At 33.5% G+C, this 27,203-nt stretch overlaps 1 protein-coding gene across 3 annotated transcripts; it reads left to right on the forward strand.

Moving 5' to 3' along the window:
- Window positions 1-50: 50 nt before the first annotated feature.
- LOC126756540 (integrator complex subunit 1) lies at window positions 51-26,807 on the forward strand. Of its 3 annotated transcripts, none has more exons than XM_050469678.1 (4): window positions 51-1,472; window positions 13,704-14,683; window positions 22,099-25,650; window positions 25,724-25,925. In XM_050469678.1, exons 1-4 carry the CDS (start codon window positions 164-166, stop codon window positions 25,733-25,735), a joined length of 5,853 nt encoding a protein of 1,950 aa, XP_050325635.1. In that variant the 5' UTR covers window positions 51-163; the 3' UTR covers window positions 25,736-25,925. The 3 variants fall into 3 exon arrangements, with proteins under 3 accessions (XP_050325635.1, XP_050325634.1, XP_050325636.1); XM_050469679.1 differs by adding an exon at window positions 1,843-1,873 and having other exon boundaries at window positions 1,338-1,472; window positions 22,099-26,807; XM_050469677.1 differs by having other exon boundaries at window positions 22,099-26,807.
- The last annotated feature ends 396 nt before the right edge of the window (window positions 26,808-27,203 follow it).

Here is a 27,203-nt window from a genome sequence, read left to right on the forward strand (position 1 = left end):
GTGTAATACACGTATAGAAGTTTTTTAATATCGACTTTCGATTAATAGCCTGAAGCTCTGCTTTACTACAAAGCTAGCAAGCAGTAGGATTTCGTAAATTGTTTAAGTTGTTGTGTGTGAATGTCAGAGAAGTTTTGAAATAACCCGGTAAATAATTTATGAAATGGATCGATGTAAAGGTGTTAACAATGCGAGAGGACAAAAGAAATCATCCGGACCGATGGGAAATGAATTTTTCGCCTTAGGTGCGAAAAGTAGCCGAGAGGATACTAAAAAGATATCTTCATGTAAAGGAAATAATATGGTTTCTGATCGTAAACGCGAAGCTCCTTCTACTGTTTCGAACGCAAGTAAGAAGGCGAAACTAATGCGTTTCGAGGAATCGTCGGGACTCACAATACACGAATCATGGGATCAATTTGCAATTGAATGTGAAACAACAAATTTGATTAATGCAATAAAGGATAATATTGATCAGTTTGATGATAATTTTTTGCGTATTGTGTGTGGATCAGTAAAACAACTTATGGAGCCATATACTAGAAATAAAATTGATTACGTGCTTTATTATAGTTTATTCTACTTGGCAAAACTAAAACCAAATATTTTTAGGAAAGATATTCTTAGTTCAGCTCTTCTCTATATATTACGTAGAGATGTAAATATTAAAATAAAGCAAAGTTCCAATTCTCAGGCTATTGCATCTAATTTACTAACCAAAGCATTCTATGACAGAAATAACTGGCCTGAATATTTAATTCGTATTTATATAGAAGATGCCATCAATGAACGAATATGGGCAGATAATGATTTTTGTATGCCATATATAAAAAATATTTGTTATATTTTTAACACGAAAATTCCCCCAAACAACGCTATGCAGCTTGAAACTCCTGCGTTCGGGGGGTCAGTGGGGCAACAACATCGAGAAATGCAATTATGTTTAGAGGATGACTCCGGTGATGGAAGTTCAAACACTATTGATTCTATGGGATTTGGAATTGATACAGATGCCCCGTTTTTAATTGCCAATCGTTTCTCCGATATTGAAAACACAGTGGAAAAAATGGTGGTAGACGCAATAAAAGAACAGCTAAATAAAAGACAACAAACAGACTGGTACACTAGAAATTTTTTAAAGTTTCTATGCTCCACAGCTGGATTAGGCGAAGTGCGTTATCTTTGTATAACTCGACTTGAATTGTGGATCCATAATGGCAAACTTGTAAAATATGCCCAGCAGCTTTTATACTATATATGTTATAATATTAAAGATAATCATATAAAGGACCATGAAGTATTGGCAATACTTGTCAAGATAAGATTAAAAACTAAGCCGTCTTTGAACTTTTTTATGTTTTGTATTAAAGAAATGATAATACAGCAACCAAAAGTGCTTAGATTAATTTTAAAGTTAGTGGTACAGAATGAACTATCAAATACAAGAAATCCAAATAACATGGGAATGCTTGGTAAGTTAAACTGTTGAATATAATACCGTCCAATATACCATATAATTATTGTATAATGTTTTTCATCTCATTTAATTTTTTATAAATTCTATATACATAATTATATTGAATGCAAGAATGTATTCAAAATTGTTGCTATTCACGAGAGAATACTGAAAATGTATCTGTTACCCCAAATTTAGAAAAAAATGTATAGTTTTTAGATTCAGTATGAAAAATTCTCAAAAGGTTTTTAAAGCTTAATATTATATGTTCCTTTAAAAAAAAATTTTATATGATTTCAAATTATTTTAAACTTCATGCGGGTTAAAAAATTCTATCATTTTTGAAATGGCGAAATATGAATTAACAACCCTTCCTGTAATTTCAGCATCTCAAAGGATCTCATTTATTTCAAATCGGTATGTGCATTCTGAAATATGGCTATGATATACAGTTGTCCACAAAATAATAGGAGTGCCAATTTGAAAAATGTGTTTGGCTGCATAACTTTTTTAAATTACATGTAAATGACTCGAAACAATAATGGTACACATAACGGGATACTAGCATTAAAATACGAAACAAATTTTTTTGCGATGATTGTTATTCTACTTCTGCTTCGCTAGTTTTGGAAGACACTTGTTATTGCTTTCCACAAAATAATAGGAATGTTAGATGTTTCGTTTTCAAAATAGTCCTTAACACAAAAAATATTCAGAAAATTCAAAAGTAAGTATAGTTCCATAATCTAGCAGCAATTTAAACTAGTTATTATTTTATTTAATCATTGGGTTTTTCTCCAGTGGGTAGAGGAAATCATCGTACAGAGAAAAAGCGGAAACGATAAAAAAATTGAGAAAACTAGGAAGAACTTATAAAGAGATCCAAGAAATCGTAAAATGCTCTCCTCAATTGATAGCAAATGCCTTAAATTAAAGAAACAAAAATGAAACTCGTAGACAAAAGCGCAAAACATCCACTGCAGACGATTGCAATATAGTACGCTACTGCAAAATTAATCCTTTTGCTTCAGCCAGGAGCATCCTTGACCAACTAAATTTGTCAGTTAATACTGAAACAGTTCTTAGACATTTCGGGCAGAACAAATTATTTTCCCTCAATTACGCAGCCCCCATATGGTCGCCTGGATGCAGTGGTACGCAGATGAGGAAACTACAGACCTGTCAAAACACTGCACTCCGGACCACTACAGGATGTCTTTTGATGTCTCCCATTGAACACCTCCACAGTGAGACGCTTATGCTTCCAGTTAAGGAGCATAAATTTGGGATGCTTTCGCAGAAATCACCTCTGCAGTCATCTGCTTGGAGCGGAACCGCCTCCTAGGAGCATCAAAAGGTCATTCCTTGATTACGTCGACGACGTCGTACAGTACGCCGACCGGACTTCGGACGCAACTAACTTTCGACAGGTACTGACCGCCATTCACAGCGGAGCCATCAACACCTTCACCGACTTTCCCGTGAATGGCGCTCTTGGAGTCAAACCACCACCCATCGCAGAAAGAGCTTGAAACGCGTTACTTTGCGCAACTATACTGTATCATCCAGAATAGACCCTGACATACCTAATGTATGTCCTGCAAACGAGTCTCCGCATGACACTGACCACCTGCATGCCCTACAAACCCTCCGAAACAGCACGTCCCTACTTAGATGACATAGACGACAACACAAATGATTTAATCCCAACGGCGATTTAAAACAACAAAAACAAATTTTTCCGAACCCCAATAAAAAGATTACAATTTGCGAGCATGGCTCCTGTCTAAATGGCGAAATTCAGATGAATCCAAAGTTGAGTTATTTGGTAGTACAAGCTCTAGGAACTTTGTCCGACATCCCCCTAACTCAGAATATAATCCACGGTTTACCACAAAAACCGTTATACACAACGATGCCAAATCACGGTTTTTCACATTGTGGTGTTCGTCCAATTAACTTAATTAATTCGTCCAATTCACTTAAGTGAAGGCATTATGGACCAAAGGGCATATGTCAAAATATTATATGAGGTAATGTTGACACATCCCTCATGGAATATGCCATTGATTTGGGCATATCAATGGGATAACGACCCTAAACATACTAGCAAGTGCGCAAAAAAATGGCTTAGTGCCAACGGAGTTGAGGTTATGTGGTGACCTGCTCAGTCTCCTGACTTCAACCCCATTGAAAACCTGTGGACAGATATCAAGAAGAAAGTAGCTGAAGAGTAACCAACCAATTCGAGGGATTTATGGCAAGTAGTGAAAGAGGCTTGGAAAGGAATATCAATAAAACGTTGCCAGGATCTCATAGACTCCATGCATCGGAGATGTGATGCTGTGTTAAAAAAATCGATGTTATTCTGTGAAACTTTGGAACCATTATATATTAAAATTATAGAACGGCCCCGTATTACATAAAATACTCCTATTTTTTTGTGGAACTAGTTTTTTAGTTTACTTGATATAAACTGCGATATAAATTTTTTTTATATTTAATTGAAATATGTGAAATCTGGAAATATTAATAGATCTTTAGCAAATTACATTGTGAAAAAATTTTGAAAAAAAAAAAAACATTTTTCTTAATGAAAATCAACAATTCGTTTTTCTCATGTGGTCACTCCTATTTTTTTGTGGACAACTGTACATATGTAGAGTTACCTCGGGTTTTAATTCTTGAACCAAAACAATGTTTCGGTATTATCCTTATCATTAATTAAATAGGCACGATTCCAATTGCTTTGGCGGCCGGGTAAAGAACATGAATTTCGGCATAAATGGGGTATGTGCTGATAGGGCTTCCCAGATTAGGAATATGCAAAAATAATGTTGCTTACACTTATATATATTTTTTTTTAATTCGAGATTAAAAATTCAATAACACATATTATTTCTCAATGTTTCACTAAACGTTTTCACATTTTTCACTTTGTTTATTTAAATATACAGTCTAAATATTAAAATAAGTTCATATTTCACTTTTTTTCTTATTTAATATTTTAAAAACCTCTTAGCAGACTTATAGTTGAAAAAGTTAGATTGTTTATAATTATGAGGAAAACGAGCGTTGCCATGTTAAACACCAAATATGAAGGATTGTTTAACGACCGCGTTTTCTTTGTTTGCATTTTCGCGTGATTCTTTATAAACTACAAAAAAATTCTTTCCAACATGTTTTAAGCTGTAATTGAGTATGTAAAGTACTCCTATCAGCATTGGCGGCCTCGGCCGCGCTCTATAAAAATAACCCTGGTTGAGCCAATATTCGGGGTAACCTAAGTATTATAAAACCTACAAAAAGTGTAAATTGTGAATGTGTTTAAATGTTTACAGTTTAATTAAATTAATTTGAAGTGAAACATCAACATTGTTGAAATGTTAACCCTATATATTTTTTAATCAGGAGGACTTCCTCTTTTAAACAGTACTTTCAGATCGCGGCGCCAAAGAAATCGGAATTGTGCCATTAAATATTTTAACTTTAATTGTTTCAGATGTTAAAGTAAATAACCCTTTGGGTGCGGATTGTATTTAAAAATACAAGATAATTAGAATAAATTGTTTTAGATGATCTGAAAGGTGCCTAAAAGACTGTTTCCTGGGACATATAATCCCAATACGTTTAAAAGTCATTAAGACAAATGTTAAGATTAAATATCCGAAAGACATTTTAGTTGAGTTTTAGATTAAATTTTGTTTTTTTTTCTCCTAACTCTTTTGTTATTGTTAAATAAATAGAAATAAACACCAAGTTAAATATTGAATTAAAACTATTTTTGCTCTATATAATGTAATATATACATATGTATGTATAAATGTTTTGGAAGATCGTCGACTAACTGAGAGAGATTTAGTAGAGGCTCTTATTAGGCAGTGTGAGCCATATCTGAAGTGAAATTTTGGGTTTTAGAAAGCTATGTGAACAATGGATGCCGCATTCGCTAACAATGGAACAAAAACGCTTTCGAATGCGACTTTCTCAGCAACATTTGGAACCTTTTAAAAAAGATTAAGTTGATTTTGTGCATCGTTTCATCACTATGGATGAAACTTGGGTCTGTCACCATGATCCCTAATCAAAACAAGAGGATGAAGAATGGTGAGAACCTGATTGTTCGGCTTCGAAAATAGTTCGTGTCCGAAAATTGGTCAAAAAGGTTATGACATCAGTTTTTTGGATGCGAGAAGAATTTTGTTTATGGATTACTAGCAAACTGGTAAAACAATTAATTCTGAATATTATTGAAAACATGCGAGAACTTCACACAAAATTCAAAATAAACTACGAACTTAAAAATGTGTTATTTATGTGTCCACTTCAAATCAACACTATACGCAATAAAATTGTCGCATATAAAATTTAATAGAAAATAAACAGTTTTTTTGTGCATGGAATTTAGCCTCATAACGGTGGCAAGTAGATACATACAAAATTTTTATTATTCAGTTACTTTACGATTAAAGAAATTAGAAGTAATATTGAATTCGGATTTGTACTATTCATATGTCCATGGCTGTAGATTTTAACTTTACTGAACTCTGTTGCCGGCCCTCCAATAAGTTTAGTAAACATATCTTCTAAGCTACTAAAGCTACAACAATTTGCCTAGCGCAAATATTATGAGAACTCGCCCGGTTTTTGTTGAAATCACATATCTCGGGACCGATTCCGTCTAAATTTTGTACGTGGCATTCTTCTCATATTCATATGTGACAGTGCAAAACCGGGCTACAACTACTCCTACTTATATGTATATACCACAATTTAAATTCCATTTGATTACTTCACTTCCCAGTACACAAATCAAGAAGTAATTATTATAACAGAAATTTTGCATTTATAATTTCATAAAGTATGCCACCTTATGACCAAACATTGCCCAATTCCAATCAAAACAGTTCAAGCCCATAGGTACTGAATATGTGGATATGGCTTTTGACCGAAAATAACGTCTTATAATATCAAAAATGCTTTTGACCGAAATATAAAGATTTGCGAATTCTAATGACTTTATACCAATATTTGAGTTATATAAAATGGGTATCTCTGTGAAAATAGATAAAAAGCATTACCTTCTTCTTCTTCTTAATTGGCGTAGAAACCGCTTTTCCCGAGTTAACAACAGCCGCCAGTCGCTTCTTCTTCTCGCTATATTTCCAGGTCTCCACTTGGTCCTTCCAACGGATGGAGTCTTCGGGCTACTTCCTCTGCCCCCGGCGGTACACCAAATATAAAGATTTGCCATCCGAACTTCTGGGTGACTTTATAATGCTGAATCGATGTCCAATATCCCGCTCATCGTTCCATCGAATTTGGACCATAAATCTTTCGCAGAACTTTTCTCTCAGAAAACTCGCAACGTCGACTGTTGTTGACATCGTCCAGAAGACCTGCACCATACAGCAGGACGGGAAAATGACTTATAAAGAGAGGACTTTGCTTCTCAATTGCCTACTCCACATCAGGATTTTCGAACATTCGGCTGACTTTACTCCATATGATTAGTGATGGTATGTGAGAAACCTTAATGAAACACAGGGAACATTTTTTTAGGATGTGGCATGATATAGTTAATATAATAGATAGAAGGATCGACACTACCCCAACTCCCATATACTCCTAATAATGATTTTCGTTTTTCTAACAAACCTTATGCCGAATATGTCGATCAGTGTATGAGCTATATATAGTATATGTTTATAAAATAGTTTTTCGTTCGCCTAATGGTTGTTTGTATCACTAAATGATCAGGATAACGAGACGAGGTACTAAATTAACATACAAAATGTAGTTTATACAGGGAATTGTGCGAATAAAATTCGCCCTCTAGTAATAGGTTTATAAAACATTAGGAGATATGTTGCTACAATAGCCAAATTCGCTTAGAATAAATTTTATAAGAATCCCTAGAGACAGTGTGAAAAATAATAAAATCAGATTAGAGTCCTGCCCTTGTTAAATTTCATCTTATTCGTTCTACATATTCCAGTATACAAAACAAGCACCAATGCATATATTCAGATGTAACTTTGGACAAATAGTGCCTTTGAGGTGTATAATCTCGAGTCTTAAAATTATCAAAATCGGTAAATAACTGTTCAAGTTCCCACATATCGAATATGTGGACCCCAGGGCGTATGACTGACTTTTAAATATCGCCCCCCTCCTTATTTGTTATGCTTAAGATTAACTCAAATCCAAAAACCAAAATAATGTAATAATGTCTCTTTGCATTGACGGTATTAACAACAGTTGTTTGAAATCCCTATACAAAAAAGGAGTGCGTTATCTTGTAAATATACCATATTTAATACATGTTTACGGTTGAGTTACTTTCCTATAGTGCGGAAAAGGCAAAAATCATAGCAATAAAAAAGCCTAACAAACCACAATAGAACCTTGTTCTTCCCATAAGTTTTCTGTCATCGATCAGTAAAATATTGTAAAAGGTTGTTTAAGAAAAATTAACAACTTCGTTGTAGACAATAAAATTCTTTTAAGTTTTTAAGAAATGAACATAACACTGTTCATCCTCTAGTTAGAATAAGAAAGGTCATACAGAGCAACTTCGTAAGCTTCTTGTGACTCGGTGAGGCATGATGGGCTCCTTTACAAAATGGATCAATTTAACTTACCATTTGAATTCATTAAAATCGCTTTTTAAAAAACTGTAGTTTCTCAGTTTATATTGAACCAGTTCCCATCCTCAAAATCACAGTTGTACAACTTATACATTACAGATTTATAAACAAAATAAAATAATATTATAAATATTTTAATTATGACCCTGTACCCTCTCATTAACCGTAAATCCGGTACATTACAATAACCTGCTCATTATACTCTTGCAACCAGTTGCTGCAGAGTATTTGTTCACCTAACGGTTGTACGTATCACCTAAAACTAAGCGAGAAGTTATAGGGTTATATTTATATACTATATATAACTGATCAGGATGACGAGAAAAGTTGAAATTTTGTCTGTCTGTCTGTTCGTCCGTCCGTCTGTCCATGCAAGCTGTAACTTGAGTAAAATTTAGATGTCCCGACGAAACTGGTACCTGGGTTCCTTAGTACAAAAAAAATTGCGACTTCGTAGATGGGCGTAATCAGACCGCTGCCACGCCCACAAATCGCCATTAACCGAAAATATATAAAGAGCCATAACTAAACACGAAATTAAGATAAACTTTTGAATTTGAAAAAGTGGGCGCAGCCGCGCCCTATAGTAAGTTTATTGTACGTATCTCCTAAACCACTTAACAACCAAATTTGCTGAGTACAAATCTTATAAGAACTTCTACCGACAGTGTGAAAATGCATGAAATCGGAGGATAACCCCGCTCACTCCCCATATAACGGTACCGTTAAAAACTACTAAAAACGCGAAAAATCAATAACTAATGATTCTTCTTACATTCTTTAGTCAAATTGTGAAAATGGACGAAATCGGACATCAACCACGCCTACTTTCCATATAGCACAATTTTAAATTTCACTTAATTCGTTCAGTTTCCAGTACACAAAAAAGAAGCATTTAATTTGGGGTGTTGTGAAATCCAAGACAGAATTGCTTAACTGTCAGAATTAAAAACCAATTCTGATTTTCATTTGTGTCAGGGAATCTGTTCGGATTTTCGTGTTTTCGAACATACGTAAAACCAATATTCGAATCAGCTGTCAAATGTAACAAAACATGCAGATGAATACATTTGGAAGCAATCTTATTAAAGTTTTTAATGAGTTTGGGTTTGGGTGTTAAATTACGTTTTGTAAATCTTCTTTAAGGTGAGCCTGCTTAAGAAGCTTCAAAAAATCGGAATTTTTTTTCGCGTAAATCTCTTTAAAAATTATCTAACAATATGTCCCCAAAGTTATAGAGGAGAATTCGCAATATTGGGGGAGCTAGAAGGAAAATAGTGACCGAGCGTCTAACAGATATATGAGCGCTGGGGCAGAAAGCGAACACTTTGACGCGCGACTTCTCGGTTTTTCATTTTTACGAGTTTTCTTAATTGGCGGGCAGGATAGAAAAAAACTAAACATCATATGAAATAATGGCAAAGTTTATTATCTTATCTTTGGCATTAAATTATCTTATATTTAAACTAAAAAAAACTAAGAAAAGTTAAATTTGAACATATGTTTAAACAGCATAAAATACATTTTCTTTTTTTCAAATTTTAAAAAAATTTGGAATTTTACATTTTTTTTAATTTTCTTAGTTCAACAACATAAGTTATTAACATAACATAAGTTATTAACAAACATGATTCTCTTTGAATTTTCCCTCCCAAAAAAAACCTCAACAAAGCCTATAAAGCAGGCTCCCCCCTTTTTTCCAAAATTTAATAATTAAGACATTTCGTGTTTTTTACAAAGTTGCTAAGGAGAGTATTATAGTTTTTGTTCTCGGAAACTACTATAGCTATGTCAACCAAACTATATAGAGTCGTTTCCTTCAGGCATTTCCGTATACAGTTCAAAAATGGAAGAAATCGGATGATAACCACGCCCACCTCCCATACAAAGGTTTTGTTGAAAATCACTAAAAGTGCGTTAACCGACTAACAAAAAACGTCAGACACACTAAGTTTTACGGCAGAAATGGCAGAAGGAAGCTGCACCCAGGCTTTTTTTAAAAATTGAAAATGGGCGTGGCGTCGCCCACTTATGGACCAAAAACCATATCTCAGGAACTACTCCACCGATTTCAATGAAATTCGTTATATAATATTTTCTTAACACCCTGATGACATGTACGAAATATGGGTGAAATGGGTTCACAACCACACCTTCTTCCAATATAACGCTATTTTGAATTCCATCCGACGGCTTCTCTGTATAATAATAAGTTGTCAGAAAAGTCTTGCGGTATTTTTATTGATTTTTTTTTTTATTGAAATTGAAATGAATTTTCGATGACTCATGCCCAGCTCTTGACCGATGCTATGGCTGCTACTATGCCGGTCTCTTTCGACCAACCAGGGCCTTCCGGAGCGTGGCGCATCTTCGACCACCTCTACACCAGAACGAAACCTCTACACCATCGTTGTGCGGTGGAAATGGAAACAGTATCGGGTCCATAAACTGCACAAATTTTATTGGCGGCTTGAGATGCATTTTTGCCGTATTTTCTCTTTATTTTGCTCCATGTTTCCGACGCTATAACTCACGAACGACTTAAAAGAAACGACAGTCAATCAAACACGTGTAGCGGGTGAAATGAGCTTTCCAAAAAGTATAGCATGACCCGATGCGACGAATAAAACTAAAACTGCGCGCTTTCAGCGAAAATACCGCAAGACTTTTTTGACAACCTATTATATACATTAGGAACATCAATATATAGCGAATAAAACTATACACAAATACGGTTTCATTTGACAAATATCAGATTCCAAAACATCCCTGAATATAACGGGATAAAACTTTGCGTGAATAATGTCTTTAGTGTGTGCCACCTTATGACCAAAAATTTTTTATATCCAATAAAAACTGATAAAGCCCCTAGGACCTATAATTGACTTTTATCGAAAATGTGGGCCAATGTGTGAAATATATAACTGAAATTAAGGGATAATCCATATCTTGTAATGGTTTGTCTGTATGTCAAAAATGGGTTGAATACCAATACTTCCACTTTTTTGGTGGTGGTTTGTTGTCACACTTTTGACTACAACGACAAAAATACTACGATTGGGAAATTTTTAGTATCATTTTCGGACAAAATTAGCAAGAAAAAGCCTATAACTTCAGAGTTGCAAAATGACTGTAAACTAGTGTAATTAAAATAAAAATTGTAAAAGCAAACAAATACAAATGGAAAGCATCATTTGTGTAAAGTTTCGTTCAAAAATTTTCGTTGGTGTTTAATTTATCAATTGTATGGTATCAAAATCTTCAGGAAATCAAAACTATTTACGAAGTTGAATGATTTTGGAGTTTTTTAGTGAGTTAACGCATTATAAATAGCTTCGAACATAATCTTTGAATTGAGGTGAACAAATGTGCATAAAACAAATAATGTCACTACCTATTACAGCAATGTAAAAATAAGTGAAATCGGAAGACAATCCTGTGGGTAGGGTCCATTAACTACGTACTTATTCATTCCTATGTCGCAGTGCGAATTACTTTCACTTCTACTTCCCTTGCAACGCAATTAGAAATTCTATTTAATTATTTCATTTTCCAGTACACAATCACCTACGAATATATCGCGTAAAACTTTGCCTTTTCTTCATCATAAGTCTAAAACTTGTCCCAATCGGACCCTAATCGTTATATATGTAGGTTGATGTTCGATGTATAATTAAAATTTGGAGATTATCATTTCCTGATAATAGTATGTCTGTATGTAAAAAATGAGTTGAATCGGATAAATTAGCCCGCATGTACCTAATAGAAAAATTTCAAATTTCTGTTTACTTTATATCGTATATACAATTTAATTTTGTATACTATAGTTTAATGCCGAAAATATATGAATTCAGTGTTATATATGTATTTATATATTTATAAAAATTTCGTGAAAATATGTTCTTTAGTATACCTGAGTATTGTCAAAGGTTCAGAAATTATTATAGTCTAGAGGAATAAATTTCAGGTAATTTTTAAGTGTCGTAAAAAAGGCAATCCATATTTTTATAATAAAGTTTTTTATTAGTTATTTATTAACATTACAAGAATGCAGGAAAAAATTAATATATGAAAAAGTTTAAAATTTAAAAAATTAGCAGCTTAAAAAGTTGGCACGTGATTCTTAGCTATCTGGAACCAATTCCATAAATAATACTCTCTAAAAATTTCAGGCAAGACGGTCCAGTAGAACCTAAATTTGTATTATTTTGGAAAAAGATTTTCGAGAAAAATGCTTTTAAATTTCTGTTACGGCCGAACCAGTTTGGATGCCGGATCAGCAAAATACCTATGTATATCTCCGAAAGTAATTTGAATTTTGAAAAATCCTCTTGTAGATATATATTATTCTTCAAGAGTTAAATAATAAAAATAATCGTTTTTTTTATTTCTAGTCTAAAATATCCCAACCTAGACCTTTCTCTGTCCCTATATGTATACCCCGATAGACTTTTTCATAATTTTAAAATTCTTAATGTATTCTTCAAAATCCATGTCGTCCTCTTCGAAGTATTCCCCCTTGGCCTCAATACAGTTGTGACAGTTTTTCCAACCCTAGAAACAGTTGTTAAAGTCAATTCCCGGAATAGCCTTCAATGCGCGTAGCGATTCACGTTTAATGTCTTCAATTGACTCCACCATTTTGATGCCTGAAACGATGGTTCGAGTTTGCTGAATAGCCAGAATTAGGCTAATTTTAGCTAAATCAAGAGAATACGGTGGTTGCGGCGATATTGGTTAAAAATTTGGCGATTTTGCTCACCAAAAATCAATGCAGTATGTATCGTGGTGTAAAAACCAAGAGTTGTCGACCCATAATTCCGGCCTTTTTAAATGAATAGCTCCGCGCAAACGACGCATAACACTCAAATAGTATTCCTTGTAGACAATTTGGGCAGTCGGGAAGAATTCGGAGTGCACCACTCTTCGATAATCGAAGAAAGATGTCAATATAACCTTGATTTTTGATCTGCTTTGACGTGGTTTTTTCGGCTTCGGTTCACCTTTGCCACGACATTCGGTTGAAAAATTTTATTACCTTTTTCTTAGGCCCAAATGATCATTCAAACTGTTTTACTGATCCTTCCGATATTTCAACTAGTAAGATCTCTGAGTGTTAATCCCCAATTCTCAAGCACCATCATGTTGATGGTCATCCCGGACGTGGTGTGTCGTCAATGTGTTCTCGACCCTCTTTGAATAATTTGTACCAATCAAAGTCTTACTATTTTTGCTCACAGTAGTAGGTAGGTTGTTATGTGTGAAATTTTAATGAAATTAAGTGTACAACTTTTCTTAAAAGTTATAAAATTATATAAACGTTTTAGCGTAGTTTTTTTAGTTTTAGGAATTATTAGATATTGGTGTAACTCTAGTTGACGTTTTTCACATCAGCTCGATATATCAAATTTAGACTCTTCGGTTGTGTTTAATACATATAAATTACTTAATAATATTCCATATTTGATTGTAATCCATTCAAGATTCCGACGAATAAATGCATGTTGATTTTTAAGAGAGATTTTATTAGCATTGTTTAATACAATATTATGTCACAATATTTAAATAATTCAGTAATGAATTTTCATCTGTTTCAGCTACAATGTTTCAAACATCACCGGAGCAGTCTTCCCATTATCTTGCCGAAATTTATAAAGAATTTTTATTACAACGCGAAGATTGTTTACGTACATTAAGAGTATTTTTGCGTGAACTGGTGCGTGTGCTTCGTTATGATATGAATATTGTAAAGTTCTGTAAATCATTTATGAGCACTAGAATTGATTTGATGGAACAAGTTGAGCATTCGGAATTCAAGGAGAGAATTTTCCATTCCATGGTTGATATTATTTGCCTTTGCATGTTATTATCGGTTTCTCCGCAAATCCGGGAAGCTTGCATTTTATTACGCTCCAACAAGGAAATAAAAAATAATCCATTATTGCTGAACTTTTATACCCAAATGTCTCAAATTCAATTGGAAGCAGTTTCTTGGATGTACGAAACGGTTCCAAATCTTTTCAAGATACAAAGTTCGGAATATAGCCAGGCCCTCCATAAACTTTTACTTTTGGACAGTCCCGAGCAATATTCACGATGCGATCAATGGCCATCAGAACCGGAGAGAGGGACACTTTTAAGGATTGTTTCGGAAACCCCAGTTCTGGAAGATACACTTCTGCGAATTATACTTATAGGCATTACTAAAGACATACCTTTGACAATACCGGAAACTATAGATATCATAATGATGGTTATTAAGAGAGCTTCATCAATGAGAATTCTTAATTATCCAGCAGTGCAAGCCAATAAGTATGATGTCATCGACTTTCTTTTCAACATGGTGGAATATCACTATCCCGAAAATATAAATTTGCCATTGGATTACGTTCCACCGAAGCTAGCTATTACTATATTATATTGGAAAGCGTGGATTATAATGCTTATGATTTCTGCTCATAATCCCTCAACTTTCGGAGCATTTTGTTGGAAACATTATCCTACAATGAAGGCTTTAATTGAGATGTGCATCACGAACCAGTTTAGCGAACAGAATCCTGGAAAAGAGGAACTTCAGGTAGGGTACGATCAAAAAATGGAAGAAAAACTTTAAGGGGGTATACTGGTCTAGAAGCATGAATTTCAGGTATTTTTTAAAGTGTAAAAAAAAGCAATTAATATTTTTACTATCCATTTTTTTATTAGTTATTTCTTAATTTTAGAAGAGTACAGAAAAAAAAATAAAAAATAAAAAAAGTAAAAAAATTATGAGCTGAGGAAGTGAGGAGTCTCTAAAAATTTCCACGTGACCATACCCATGATTTCAACCCTCCTAGTTATCTGAAACAAAAAAAAAAAGATTAATCTAGAATAATGTCGCAATGGCCGGAACTACGGAAAAGTGGGAAAAATTTTTTTTTCACAAAATGGCGACTGCCTGAAAAAAAAGTTTTTTTGGATCACTTTTTCTGACTATTTCGAATTTTTTAAAAATAATAAAAATAAAAATTTGGGGATGGGGCTAGTTCCAACAATAGACAAGCCTAAAAAGAAGACTCTATAAAAATTTCAAGTAAATCGGTCCAATAGAACCTGAGAAATCGTGGGTATCGTTCCGAAAAAGTCAGTTTTGAGAAAAACGCGTTTAAAGTTTCGCGTAAAGTCTTTTGTTCGATTAGTTCCGGCCGAACCAGTTTGGATGCCGGGTCAGAAAAATGCCTATATCTCCGAAAATAATTTGAATTTTTAAAAATCCTCTTGTACACATATTCTTGAATAGTTAAACTTTGAAAATAAAAAAAAAAAAAAATCGATTTTTTTTTAATTTCTAGACCAGAATACCCCCTTAAGTAGGGTTATTATTATTTATTTTCGACATCATTAAATTTGGAAAACAAATTGTCCAAACCGTTGACGCAATCGGTTAGACTAGTTTTTAGAAATCGCTAATTTTAGATATTCAAATTATTCTGTTATTTGTTAATTTAATAATATATTTTAATTAAGTAGTTAACAACTGTTGTACTTATTAAGAAATACGTACATATGTATATTACGCAGGTTGCCTTTTACATTTCGGGATACCAACACCAGTGTTGCAATTTGGCAATTCACAGTTTTATCGCAAAGTTTTTACATTTCTGTCGGTATGCATACTCAGAACGTTTTGATTTACGAGCGCTATTTGTGTTATTTACAGTAACTTAAAATTTTCTTCTCGAGAGAAAATCGGAGTTCAATCTCGAACATTATCGCGTGATTATTTTTTTTACAATTTTCGACGTGAATTAACTCATCAAGAGTTCATAGATGAACTTAATTAAATGTTTGACAATTCATCATCCTATGTGGTGAATTCAGTGGTGGATCAATCCAAGATGAATTTCGGGAAAGTCGGCCCAAATCAGTTGCTGCTCCGGAAACTATTGAAACTGTGTGCAAACTAACATTCAATATTGCATGAACATTTTACTGTAAAAAAATGTTCACGTTGGATTCCATACAATTTGTCAATTGCTTCGACAATCGGAAGTGTATAGATCTTAATGGAAAAATTTCATTGATTAAAATTTAAGGTAATACGGTAATGTGCTCTTATGTGTAAAATGGAAAAAATCGGGTCAATACTACCTCTACTTTAAACTGTATACATCACTCAGTATGTAAAATATGATAGCAAAATTAAGTGAACGTAACACTGGATTTACGTATATTTGGTCAATGTGTTAGTATCTTCACAAAATTTTGTGGAAAGATTTTCTCGAGTATCCGTATACTTGAGTACTGCCACAAGTTAATGCAATTAGTCCAGATCTTAAAATAGCCCCAATATGCACGATATTGATTTTCGACTTTAATTTTTTGAACATTGTGTGGTTTAGCGTTGGATATGAATGACATCGGCTTTCGTGTTAACCCCATATCTCTTGTATAATCATTTCGATTCGATTCTCTCATTGCCTTTTATTATATTCAATTTAAACCTTTTGGATTGGTTTATTATATCTCATCATATATCAATGCGAGCGTATAAAGTTTTCGGTTACACCAAACATAGCCCGTCCTTCCTTGTTTTTATTTGCTTTTGTTTATATGTACACTCAGTCCTTTTTTTACGCGATTATTGGTTCTGCCACTAATCGCGTAAAAAAAAATCGCGTAAAAATGGTTAGTTTTCCAATATTAACTGACGAATTGGTTCCGAATATAAAAAATATCGCGTATAACAAAATATACGCGCAAAAAAATATTCAAAAACAATACAATAAGTTTCAAATTTCAGACTTATGATTTATTCATTCATAACAAAATAAAAAATACAAAACAAAAACCATATATAAAAGAGAAGAAAATAGAAAATAGGGAGATTTATTGAAAACACCGTTGAATGCTGTTTAATCACTGTCATTATCCGTAGTGGAAATTATTCTTAGCCGCTTATTTTGATGGCCGGCACTGATATCACTAGAATTTGTACCAGAATCAATAGTAAGAACTATGGATTGATGTTCTGATTGACTTAGCATCTCCGACTGAGTTTGCACCATAAATTCAGTTAATTTTGTTTGAATGCTTCTTTTTGGACCCAATAAATTCCGATGTAGTTCTTTATATCTTAACATGCAGAGACTCAATTCTTTTTGAAAAATTCGTGCACGTTCGGCATCAGTATCATTTGCTACAAAATAATTTACCAATTCTGCTGCAAGCTTAAGACCTTATTATAGTTAGGCCTTTAGTCTTTTAACGAAATTCCCGAAACTGTATACCCATACACCCACACACGCAAACCAATATCCACACACTATTAGGGTGCGCCGACATATTCAAAAATTATTACGCTTAAAAATATGTAAACAAGCAAAAAACGAAAAAAAGCAATCGCGTTAAAGTGAAAAATTCGCGTAAAAAAAGGAATTTGCAAAAATAACCGCGTTAAAGTGAAATAGCGTAAAAAGAGATCGCGTAAAAAAAGGACTGAGTGTATTTGTGTAAAGCTTTGTTATTTAATTATTATTTATAAATATTATATATATATAAATTATGTGTGACGTTTTTTATACGTTTTCCGTCTTTAAGTCCATCCATTTTAAGCAACAATCAAGATATTTTAACACGTTAATATGATCAATTTTAAAGAATCTGAAAAATTTAAAAAAAAATATAAGAGTGCAAATGGCTGTTGTAGCTTAAGTAGTTTAGGAGATATGTACATTAAACTTGTTAGATGGCAGGGCCACGCCCGCTGTTTTAAAAAATTTTGCTCACAGGTGTCCCTTGCTACTGCAATCCTCATTACAGCTTTATATTTTAATTTAGTGATTAGTTATGCACTTTATATGTTTACGCCCATCCACGACCGCTATTAGGAACCTACATACAAAGTTTCATCAAGATATCTCAATTGTTACACAGGTTACAGCTTGCTCGGACGGACGAACAGACAGTCAACCGAATTTCAAATTTTCTGGTCATCTTGGTCTCTAATAATAACCCTATATCTATCTCGATTAGTTTTAGGTAGTATGTACCGTTAGGTGAACAAAACTATAATACTCTGTAGCGACTGATTGCAAGAATATTAAAATATCAAAGCAGTTTTTATATAAAACTATAAATGCTTCTAAGGCTTGAGTTTGTGTTGATATAAGAACTAGTTAAACGTCATAATAATTTACATAAACTAAAACTAATATGAGAGAAATTTTTGTTTCATCGATCTTTCTGTATAATATGCTTAAACAATAATGAGGGCTAAGATCTAAAACACAAAACTTTAAATGTATTCTAGACCTTCAGTTATTGTAAAGTAAAATATGTAGGTTAAATTCAAAATTTCAAATTTATTTAATATTGTTATTTTATGCAGAGTTTCTAAAATTAGGCCGTCGTTAAATAGTTAGAAAGATTCAATTTAGTCATCAAGAGTTTGCAGCAGTTTTGGATTGGAACCGGTTTAAAAATTCGAACTTCCCTTTGATTTTATGTCATGTATTTGTCAATAATTAGACACCGTTATAAAAATAAATGTACGTATTATCTTTGATATACCGTCATTACGACTGCCATTGAGACATCGTATGTAATTTCACATATTGAAATACCCGTTATATGTGATCTGGTCTACGAAAAGGGGGCTTAGGTGTCAAAAAAAAGGAGAACAATTAATGAGATAACGAAAAACTGAAGATTATTTTTAACAGCTTTTTCCAGAAAACTAGTTTTCACACGATAGCCCCCTTTTCGTAGACCAGGTCAAATATACGTATTTATGTTTGTGTGAAATTGAGAGCTCATTAACCCCTTGACGTATTTCCACGAGCCTGGCTCGTGGTGTGTAGAAGTGTACATTTGAAGAAATCTCCCGTTATTTTCAACTAATAATGTAAACAAAAAACATTGTTGCAGTTGAGTGCATTAACTACTGCAGATCAGTTGTGTAATTATCCATATTTTTTGTTACGCAGTAAAAATAAATAAAATTCGTTTCGTTTTGCGACAGTTCGTAAGCATCAAAACTGGTTTGTTTAGTGCAAGTTGCGTGCGAACAGTTGGAAGCGAATTTTGTTGCGCTAATTGATACGTCAAGGGGTTAAGGGGTATTGTGGTCTAGAAGCATGAATTTCAGGTAATTTTTAAAGTGTCGTAAAAAAAGGCAATTAATATTTTTACTATCCATTTTTTTATTAGTTATTTGTTAATTTTAGAAGAGTACAGAAAAAAATTAAAAACTAAACAAAGTAAAAAATTTCACAAATTATGAGCTGACGAAGTGGGGGTCTCTAAAAATTTCCACGTGACCATACCCATGATTTCAACCCTCCTAGTTATCTGAAACCAAAAAAAAAAGATTATTAATCCAGAATAATGTCGCAACCGCCGGAACTACGGAAAAGTGGGAAAAATTTTTTTTCACAAAATAGCGACTGCCTGAAAAAAAAAGTTTTTTTGGAAAAAAAAAGTCACTTTTTCTGACTATTTCGAATTTTTTAAAAATAGTAAAAATAAAAATTTGGGGATGGGGCTAGTTCCAGCCATAGACAAGCCTATAAAAAATACTCTATAAAAATTTCGTGGGTATCGTTCCTAAAAAGTCAGTTTTGAGAAAAATGCATTTAAAGTTTCGCGTAAAGTCTTTTGTTCGATTAGTTCCGGCCGAACCAGTTTGGATGCCGGGTCAGAAAAATGCCTATATCTCCGAAAATAATTTGAATTTTGAAAAACCCTCTTGTACACATATTCTTGAATAGTTAAACTTTGAAAATATAAAAAAATTAGATTTTTTTAAATTTCTAGACCAGAATACCCCCTTCAAAGAGATCAATACGTTTTGTACATAAGTATTTACGAATTGTTAATTGAATATCAAACTTAGAGCTTTAATAGACTACTAATCACTGCTATAATTTATAATAGCGTCTAGGGCACAAAATAGACTAAAACTGCCAACAAAACAATCAAATTGAGAAATTACTAAAACTCAAATAAAATCTGTCCAATTACCTTAGTTTTCCGTCAAAGCGAATAAGCGATTTAAAGCAGAAGCTATAGTCCTACCGCAACTAACAAACATGTTTCCACGCTATCACCTAAATAGCAAACTTTCGCAAAAATGTTCACCCTCTCTCAAATTGATATTATATTAGGCAGCGATCTTATACCCCAAATAATACTTGATGATATTGAAAAATTTCAAAAAGGCTTTTGGCTGAAAATATTATTGACGTTTTGTCCAGGAGGAAAAAATTCATGGTGGACGATGCCTTTGATGTCAAAAAAGATAATGAGCATCGTTTCCACTTTGGATTTGCTCATTCTTCCCATTTTTGGGCGAGGAGATGCCGGCGTGTGCCATTCGGTAGATTGCCGTTTTGTCTCAAATTTGTCAGAAACATCTGGTTAAGCCTGCTTGATCATATGAAATCGTCTGTGTCGCAGATTTACTGAGTTTCACACAGACTTTAAATGCGTACCTCTGCTCTAACGAACTCTGCATTTGCACCACTCATAGAAACACGTCGCGCGAAAATGTGTGTCCTGACTCTCCAGATGCTCGGAGACAATTGACCAGCCGCTCGTTTGTAAACTAGGAACGTCCTCTACCGAATCCAGTCGGTGCGCGCACGCTTCGAAGTACAGTCGCGGCGGAAAAAAATCAGTCTATTAGTTTTCGGACAAACCCTGTACGTGTACTACTAGGCAAAATGTTTGCTTAAGCGGACAGAAAGTTTAAATGAGTTAAACCTCCACCTACTTGGACACTCCATTCTACCCAGAAATAACTGCCGCACCTTAACATAACACACTTATACATAAACACACCGGAAACAAAACACACGTTTGCACCGCGACTATACACCACGTCACTAATGAAAAAGCGCATGATCATCGCCCCTAACGCATTCATTTCGAGAGAGGTCACCGCGCTACAATTATTGGAGCTGTCCACCAACCCGAGCACCACATTTACATTTCCGATAGCCACAACGATATGGCGCTGGATATACTTTTTGATCGTCAACGATACCTGAATCGGCCTCCGAAATATACACCCTGTCAAGACAATACAAATAAAATAAACTAAAATAACTAATACACTTGTTGACACGGGCATTTTAATTTCGAATATCCCAATAAACATAATGGCAAGCGTTTTGTAAATTAAGATAGCAGCAAGCTTGCATTAATAAGAGTTTTGCGAATGTCGTTGAGAATTTACTTGCAAATGCAAGTGTTTCACAAATGTAAACAAAACGGAACGGTGCGGCTGCAAGTTCTGGAAGTATCCAGAATGAATTTGTGGAACCGCAGGTTGTGCCTCAAGCACAAAATAATTTTGATTCTTGCCATTCGTCGTAAGTTCAATACGTTTAATAGGTTTCTAGTTACATTTTTTTTATTCATATTCAAATTCAATTGCAGAAACTCGCTGAAAATGGAGGCAAGAAAGATTACTTTGTGTTTGCCTCTAAGTCATATTTCCAGGACGCAAAAAATCGTATTAAAATTAAATTTACATTTTAATTTAATATTATTACATTAAAAACAAAATTAATATTAAAAATGATTTTTTAAATGTATCAACGAAAAAACATATCCAAAACAAAGTAAATGTTTAAAACGCTTACCAATTTTTATTAGAAATACGTGTTTTTTAAGCATTTTCAAAACGTGTAATTACGTTACTTAAAAAACATATTTTGCAATTGTTTTTTAAACGCTTATAAATTTCGGTCCTTTGCGATTCTAAACCCCTTGCTTTGATGTCTTTTGTAAAGGTCGCAGCAGCGTTTTATAAGTTTTTACTTACATTTGAACGCTTACAAAACGCTTATTTATATGTAAATGTTGACTGGGATGTTATTCACACAATTACAAATCAATTTATACAATTCCAGTGTAATCAGTCAATTATTATTTACAAAATATTTAAATTGTTTTTGCATTTTATGATTTCATCTACTAAGTTATTGTAATTTTTTATCGTTACAGTTGGTTTCTCTTGAAAAAGCCCAAATACTTCAGTTGGAATCATATTTGGCAGCACAAACTTCACAAGCTATTATTACTGAGGATAATGCGATATTAATATCACAGTTAATGCTAATGGACCCAATGGGACAGGTTCGAAGAATTCCTAATAGTGTTTTGGAACAGGTGAAAGGACTAAATAAAAGTTTAAAGTTGGGATACCTACTATGTCGCTGCCGTAGGCCTGATTTACTGCTTGATATAATTCAACGACAAGGTACAACGAAGTCTATGCCATGGCTTTCAGACCTGGTACAGAGCAGTGAAGGTGATTTCAGTCACCTTCCTGTGCAATGTTTATGTGAGTTCCTGTTATTTAATACCAATGCAATTACTGAAGAAAATAATCGCGATGGAGAATTGGTTTGTTACTTGAGGAATCTTGTAATGGAAGAACAATATCAGAAAAGGACTGTCTGCGAAGTTTTAGACTACATTTTTCGGAGATTGTCATCAACAGTTAAACAATCGCGCAACGCTGCAATATGCGGCTTAAAAATTATTTTTAAAGATAACACCGAGTTAAATGATTGGCTACTAAAGTCAATACCACAGATTCCATGTTTTAAAGAAGCGCTATCTTTTATGATACCACAACTAAGATCTGCATGTCAGGTTGAAAATTCACCTCTGTTAGTAATGGCTTATATCCAGTTTGTAGCTGCACATACTATTAACGATGGTGTTATTGATATGCTCGATCACGTCATTGACATGGCACAATTAATTGTGGAACGGAGCACTATGTTTCAGCACATTATACCAGCGAATGGGGATCTATTACTGGGACATAATGACAGCAATTTCTCTGAATGTCAGTTTCAAACTTTAAAATGCCTTTTTGTTATGTTCAATAATTATATTATTCGTCTAAGAGAACACAGAGAGCCTTATGAATGGACTGAATACCCAGACTTACTTATGGTCCAATTCGAGGATGGAGCACAATTGCCTCTTCATTTAAACATTATTCATGCCTTTATAATCTTATTAACACAATCTAGCAGTCAAATGCCTGAATCGCTTCCAATTTTGGATTACTGGTTTCCCCCAGGTCGAAGACCGCCATCTGGCTTCTTACCAAATATGCCACATGAAGCTGTGCAACTGTTACCTGATTGGCTAAAATTGAAAATGATTCGCTCTTCAGTTGACCGCTTGATTGAAGCGGCTCTCTTAGATCTTACTCCAGATCAAATTGTTCTGTTTGTGCAAAATTTCGGAACACCAGTGATTTCCATGTCAAAGTTATTAGCCTTGTTGGACCATGCTGTGAATGAGGAACTGGAACTTGTTAAAAGTGCAATACTTAACAAAGCTTACTTGGCTCAATTGATTGAAATTCAACAAAAACGAGGAGCAAAAAATGGTCATTTTACTGTAAAAGCCCTTGAATTGTACTCTCATTCGCAAACTGTCCCAGATAATCCAAAACAAACTGATACAGGTTTAGGCCTCTTAAGTTTCGAGAAAAGCTTCCAACCTCTAGCACCTACATCTCATTATCGAGTAAATAAAGATATTGAAGACATAATTGGCGATGTATTAAAAACTTCGCATTACCATTGCCTAAGTTGTATTCGATTTCGTAGGTTAATTAATCATTTCCTTGATAGAGATTTCTTGTTAACTAAAAATCGTAGAGAACTTATGACCAGTCACTTGAAAAAGGGTTGGATATGCTTATTGCGAATTATTGACAGATACAAACGTTCAATTTCCCAACAAACAACATCGCAAATAAAACATACGTGCACATTTTTAAGAGTACTTCTAAAACAAAAATTTATTACTTCGAATGAATTCGGTGTTTTATTTGAGAAACTGACTGAATGTGAAGCTTTATGGGAAGTAGAAATGAATTTGAAAGGAAACATTTACGTGTATATAAAAAGTTTGTTCATAATAATGAAACGGAAAGAGACTGAATTTTTTCAAATGTCTTCAAAAGCTTTCGGAAGTATTGCACGTAAACCGACCATAGAAGACATTGAAATGTTATTTGGTTTAAAAAAAGAGAAAATATCGGAGGAGGTGGAATTTTTGTGCCATTGTGGATTAATTGTCGACCGATTATGTGAAATAGATTCAGAGTTCACAAACTTACGCAAGCAGAATCAGATTGGCCTTCTGTTTACAAAAAACTGTGCAGATTTTCGGTTCCATATGCTTTCCTTAATATGTCATCAAATGAGTTGGGGAACAGTACTATTTACTTTGAAATTGTTAATGCATGAAATGCAACAAAATATTGATTCTAGTACCGCTCTCAATTTCGTTGAAGCGCTTATTAATAATCCAAAACTTTGGCAAGGTCGAGACAAAACCATATCTAAAACCAATTTTCCGGAAATTATGTTTTTATTAGACGAAATCGAGATGAATGCTTTAATTAGTTTTATTATAAATGAAGCCGATTCAAGCTTTCATTCTATTTTAGAAGCTCACGATTATAAAATTTGCTCACGCATTAGCCTCCTATTTAGGATAACAAGAAGGAAGCATAAAGATATTTCCAAATTAATAGAATATATGTTCAGGAAATCATGCCCGCATTTGTTGAAGATAAAGATTATTCACCAAATGTATCTTTTGCATCCTTCTATTCGCTTTATGACAAACAATTTAAAAGAACATGAAACGAAAATAACTACTTTACGGGGTTGCAAAGCTGATAAAGTATCAAACTATCTAATTACTTGTCTCGGAAATCTTTTCCTTAGGAAAGATTTCGAAACACTTTCTAGTGATATTGAAATGTTAATACGAAAATTTGCTGCATCGCACCCTATTTTATTTTTACGTCAACTAGGTGTTTTATCATCTCTAATACAAGGTAGGGCTCAATTAGGTGTTCGCTTATTGCGCGACGAATATCACTTTCATCGTTTTATTCAAATATTACGGGCACTTCAATTATTACAGCCCATGTTATTTGACGACAGTTATAAAACTGAATTTCAAGCAGCATTGGAGTGTTATTTTTCATTTTTTAAGCATCACAGCTTTATTAAAGAGTCATATCACATATTGATAAAATTTGTTGAACTATTGCAAGCATATATCAATTCCAATCCGTCTAGCGCGCTGCTATATATTGAAAAATATGTTGGAATTTTAATGGAATTATCAGTTAAATTTAATTCCATAACGTCATTACATCAACTTGTACAAGGTATAGCTCTTTTACAGCAAAAAGGTGTCACAATAAATGAGTTAAACGATGAAGAAAATAAGCACGATTTTGAATTAGAAGAGCATGTAAATAATAATAACTTTATTTCAACAGATTGTGAAACTTCGGAAGCTACTTCTACAAATTTGTTTGAATCTAATAACAAAGGAGGAGTTCAGTTTTCTATTTCTGCACCATTTACAAAACCACTTACATTGTCTCAACATTTTACTGACCTTATAACCATAATTAAAAACTCTAGTACGGAAGAAACTATTTTAGGACCTTTACAGGAAATAGAAAGTCTTACATCTAAACGTTTTTCATATTTAAACGAGGTATTTGATCGGCTACTGGAGTTAATATTTTCTCCAAGTGCACAGATACGCTCTAATGCCTTTATACTTTTAGTTCGCCATTTAAAACATAACCCGGGACGCTCTGACATTAATCGTTGCACCCTTAATGCATACATTCAATGCTTGAGGGATGATAACTCATCTGTTGCCACAACCGCTGTAGACAACTTAGTTGAAATGACTCTACTATTGCAAGAGCATACAGTTGAAATACTTTCTGTGGCATTTACTTTGGGAGTTAAATCACAATTAAACACTAGTACTCAAATAAAACGGGTTTTGCAAACACTAATGTTACAACATGGATACTAATTTCAGACTTCCTACTAACCCAGACGTTACACAATCAAGAAATTGCTTTAAAATTACAATACACCCACACTCTTCTACTACCACAATCTCACTTTTCGAACTTGAACGCCTTCTAGAAACCAATTTTTCCAGTAAAGTCGTCAAGTGATTTGACGATGAAGTTAAAACAGCTAATAACATAGTTTTAGAAACAAATACTATGTAATTGTTAGGAATATGGATATTTCGTTGTATTCATGGATTAATATCAAAATATGTACATATATCAATCAATTTTAGTAGGAATTGAATGTCTGTGTCTCTCGAATAACTTGTAGGGTAGAACAAGTAACGTTCAAAAAAGCAAAAAATATGGAATTGGAATATATTCAAGCTGTTTTCGTTTCCCATTACATCTTTTTGTTAAATAATAATAATAAGTTGCTTGTGGCATCACAACTGTCAATTTAAATCAGTTTTGACACGTAGTTTCTGCAATCAACTTTAAATCAAGCGATCTTGTAACTAAAGCGAAAACGAAAAGATTTGGACAAATGGAAATAAAAGAGACTTATAAATAAATTTGTTTTTTTTTTACAAAGTATTAATTAAGTAGTGTGTGTCAATACGCTATATAGTAATTGCACTAAGAATTGAGATGAAACACTTGATACAATTTAAGTTTGTACTTAAAAGTTTATTTGGTTGATACAGCTTAAAATAAATTTAGATATCAAATTAATTTATAGTCATGCACCATAAAGGTAATTTGACACTCTTGTCAATTTTAAATTGTATGATGTACATTTGTAAATTTATGTTAAAATAAATATGAAATTTGAAAATTTGTTTTAATATATAACTGAACATATTGTGGGTTGATAGGGGAATTTGCATTCATTTTAGGAGGCATTATTAATAAAAATTTGATAAGTTCTGAAGATGAAATTGTGCCGACTTCGGGTCTATAGAGAACTAAACTCATGTTGTTAGGTGGGAGATGCCTGCAATATCCAATTAGTAAGTAATTAGTGTAATGCCCCTATTGCGGTTTTCAACCCAACTGCATTTTAGCCGAAGTTTAAAAATTCGGTATTGCCGATATCAACTCAATCTGTCAAAAAAAAATTGCGGTTGAATCTGATGGAACTTCAACTTTTTTTTTTGGTATTGTAACTCTGTACAAGTGGGGTTTACTAGTATATAAATAAACTTCAACTGCTATTTTAAATGTTTATTTT

The sequence above is a fragment of the Bactrocera neohumeralis genome, chromosome 4, assembly GCF_024586455.1.
Source record: "Bactrocera neohumeralis isolate Rockhampton chromosome 4, APGP_CSIRO_Bneo_wtdbg2-racon-allhic-juicebox.fasta_v2, whole genome shotgun sequence".
In the NCBI taxonomy this organism is placed as follows: domain Eukaryota; kingdom Metazoa; phylum Arthropoda; class Insecta; order Diptera; family Tephritidae; genus Bactrocera; species Bactrocera neohumeralis.

Bases quoted from the DNA above. Each gene is read 5' to 3' on its own strand.
- LOC126756540 (XM_050469677.1), top strand. From the start codon at position 164: ATGGATCGATGTAAAGGTGTTAACAATGCGAGAGGACAAAAGAAATCA. The intron at 1,473-13,703 runs GTAAGTTAAACT...CATCTGTTTCAG, and splicing joins AAATAACATGGGAATGCTTG to CTACAATGTTTCAAACATCA. The intron at 14,684-22,098 runs GTAGGGTACGAT...TTATCGTTACAG, and splicing joins CTGGAAAAGAGGAACTTCAG to TTGGTTTCTCTTGAAAAAGC.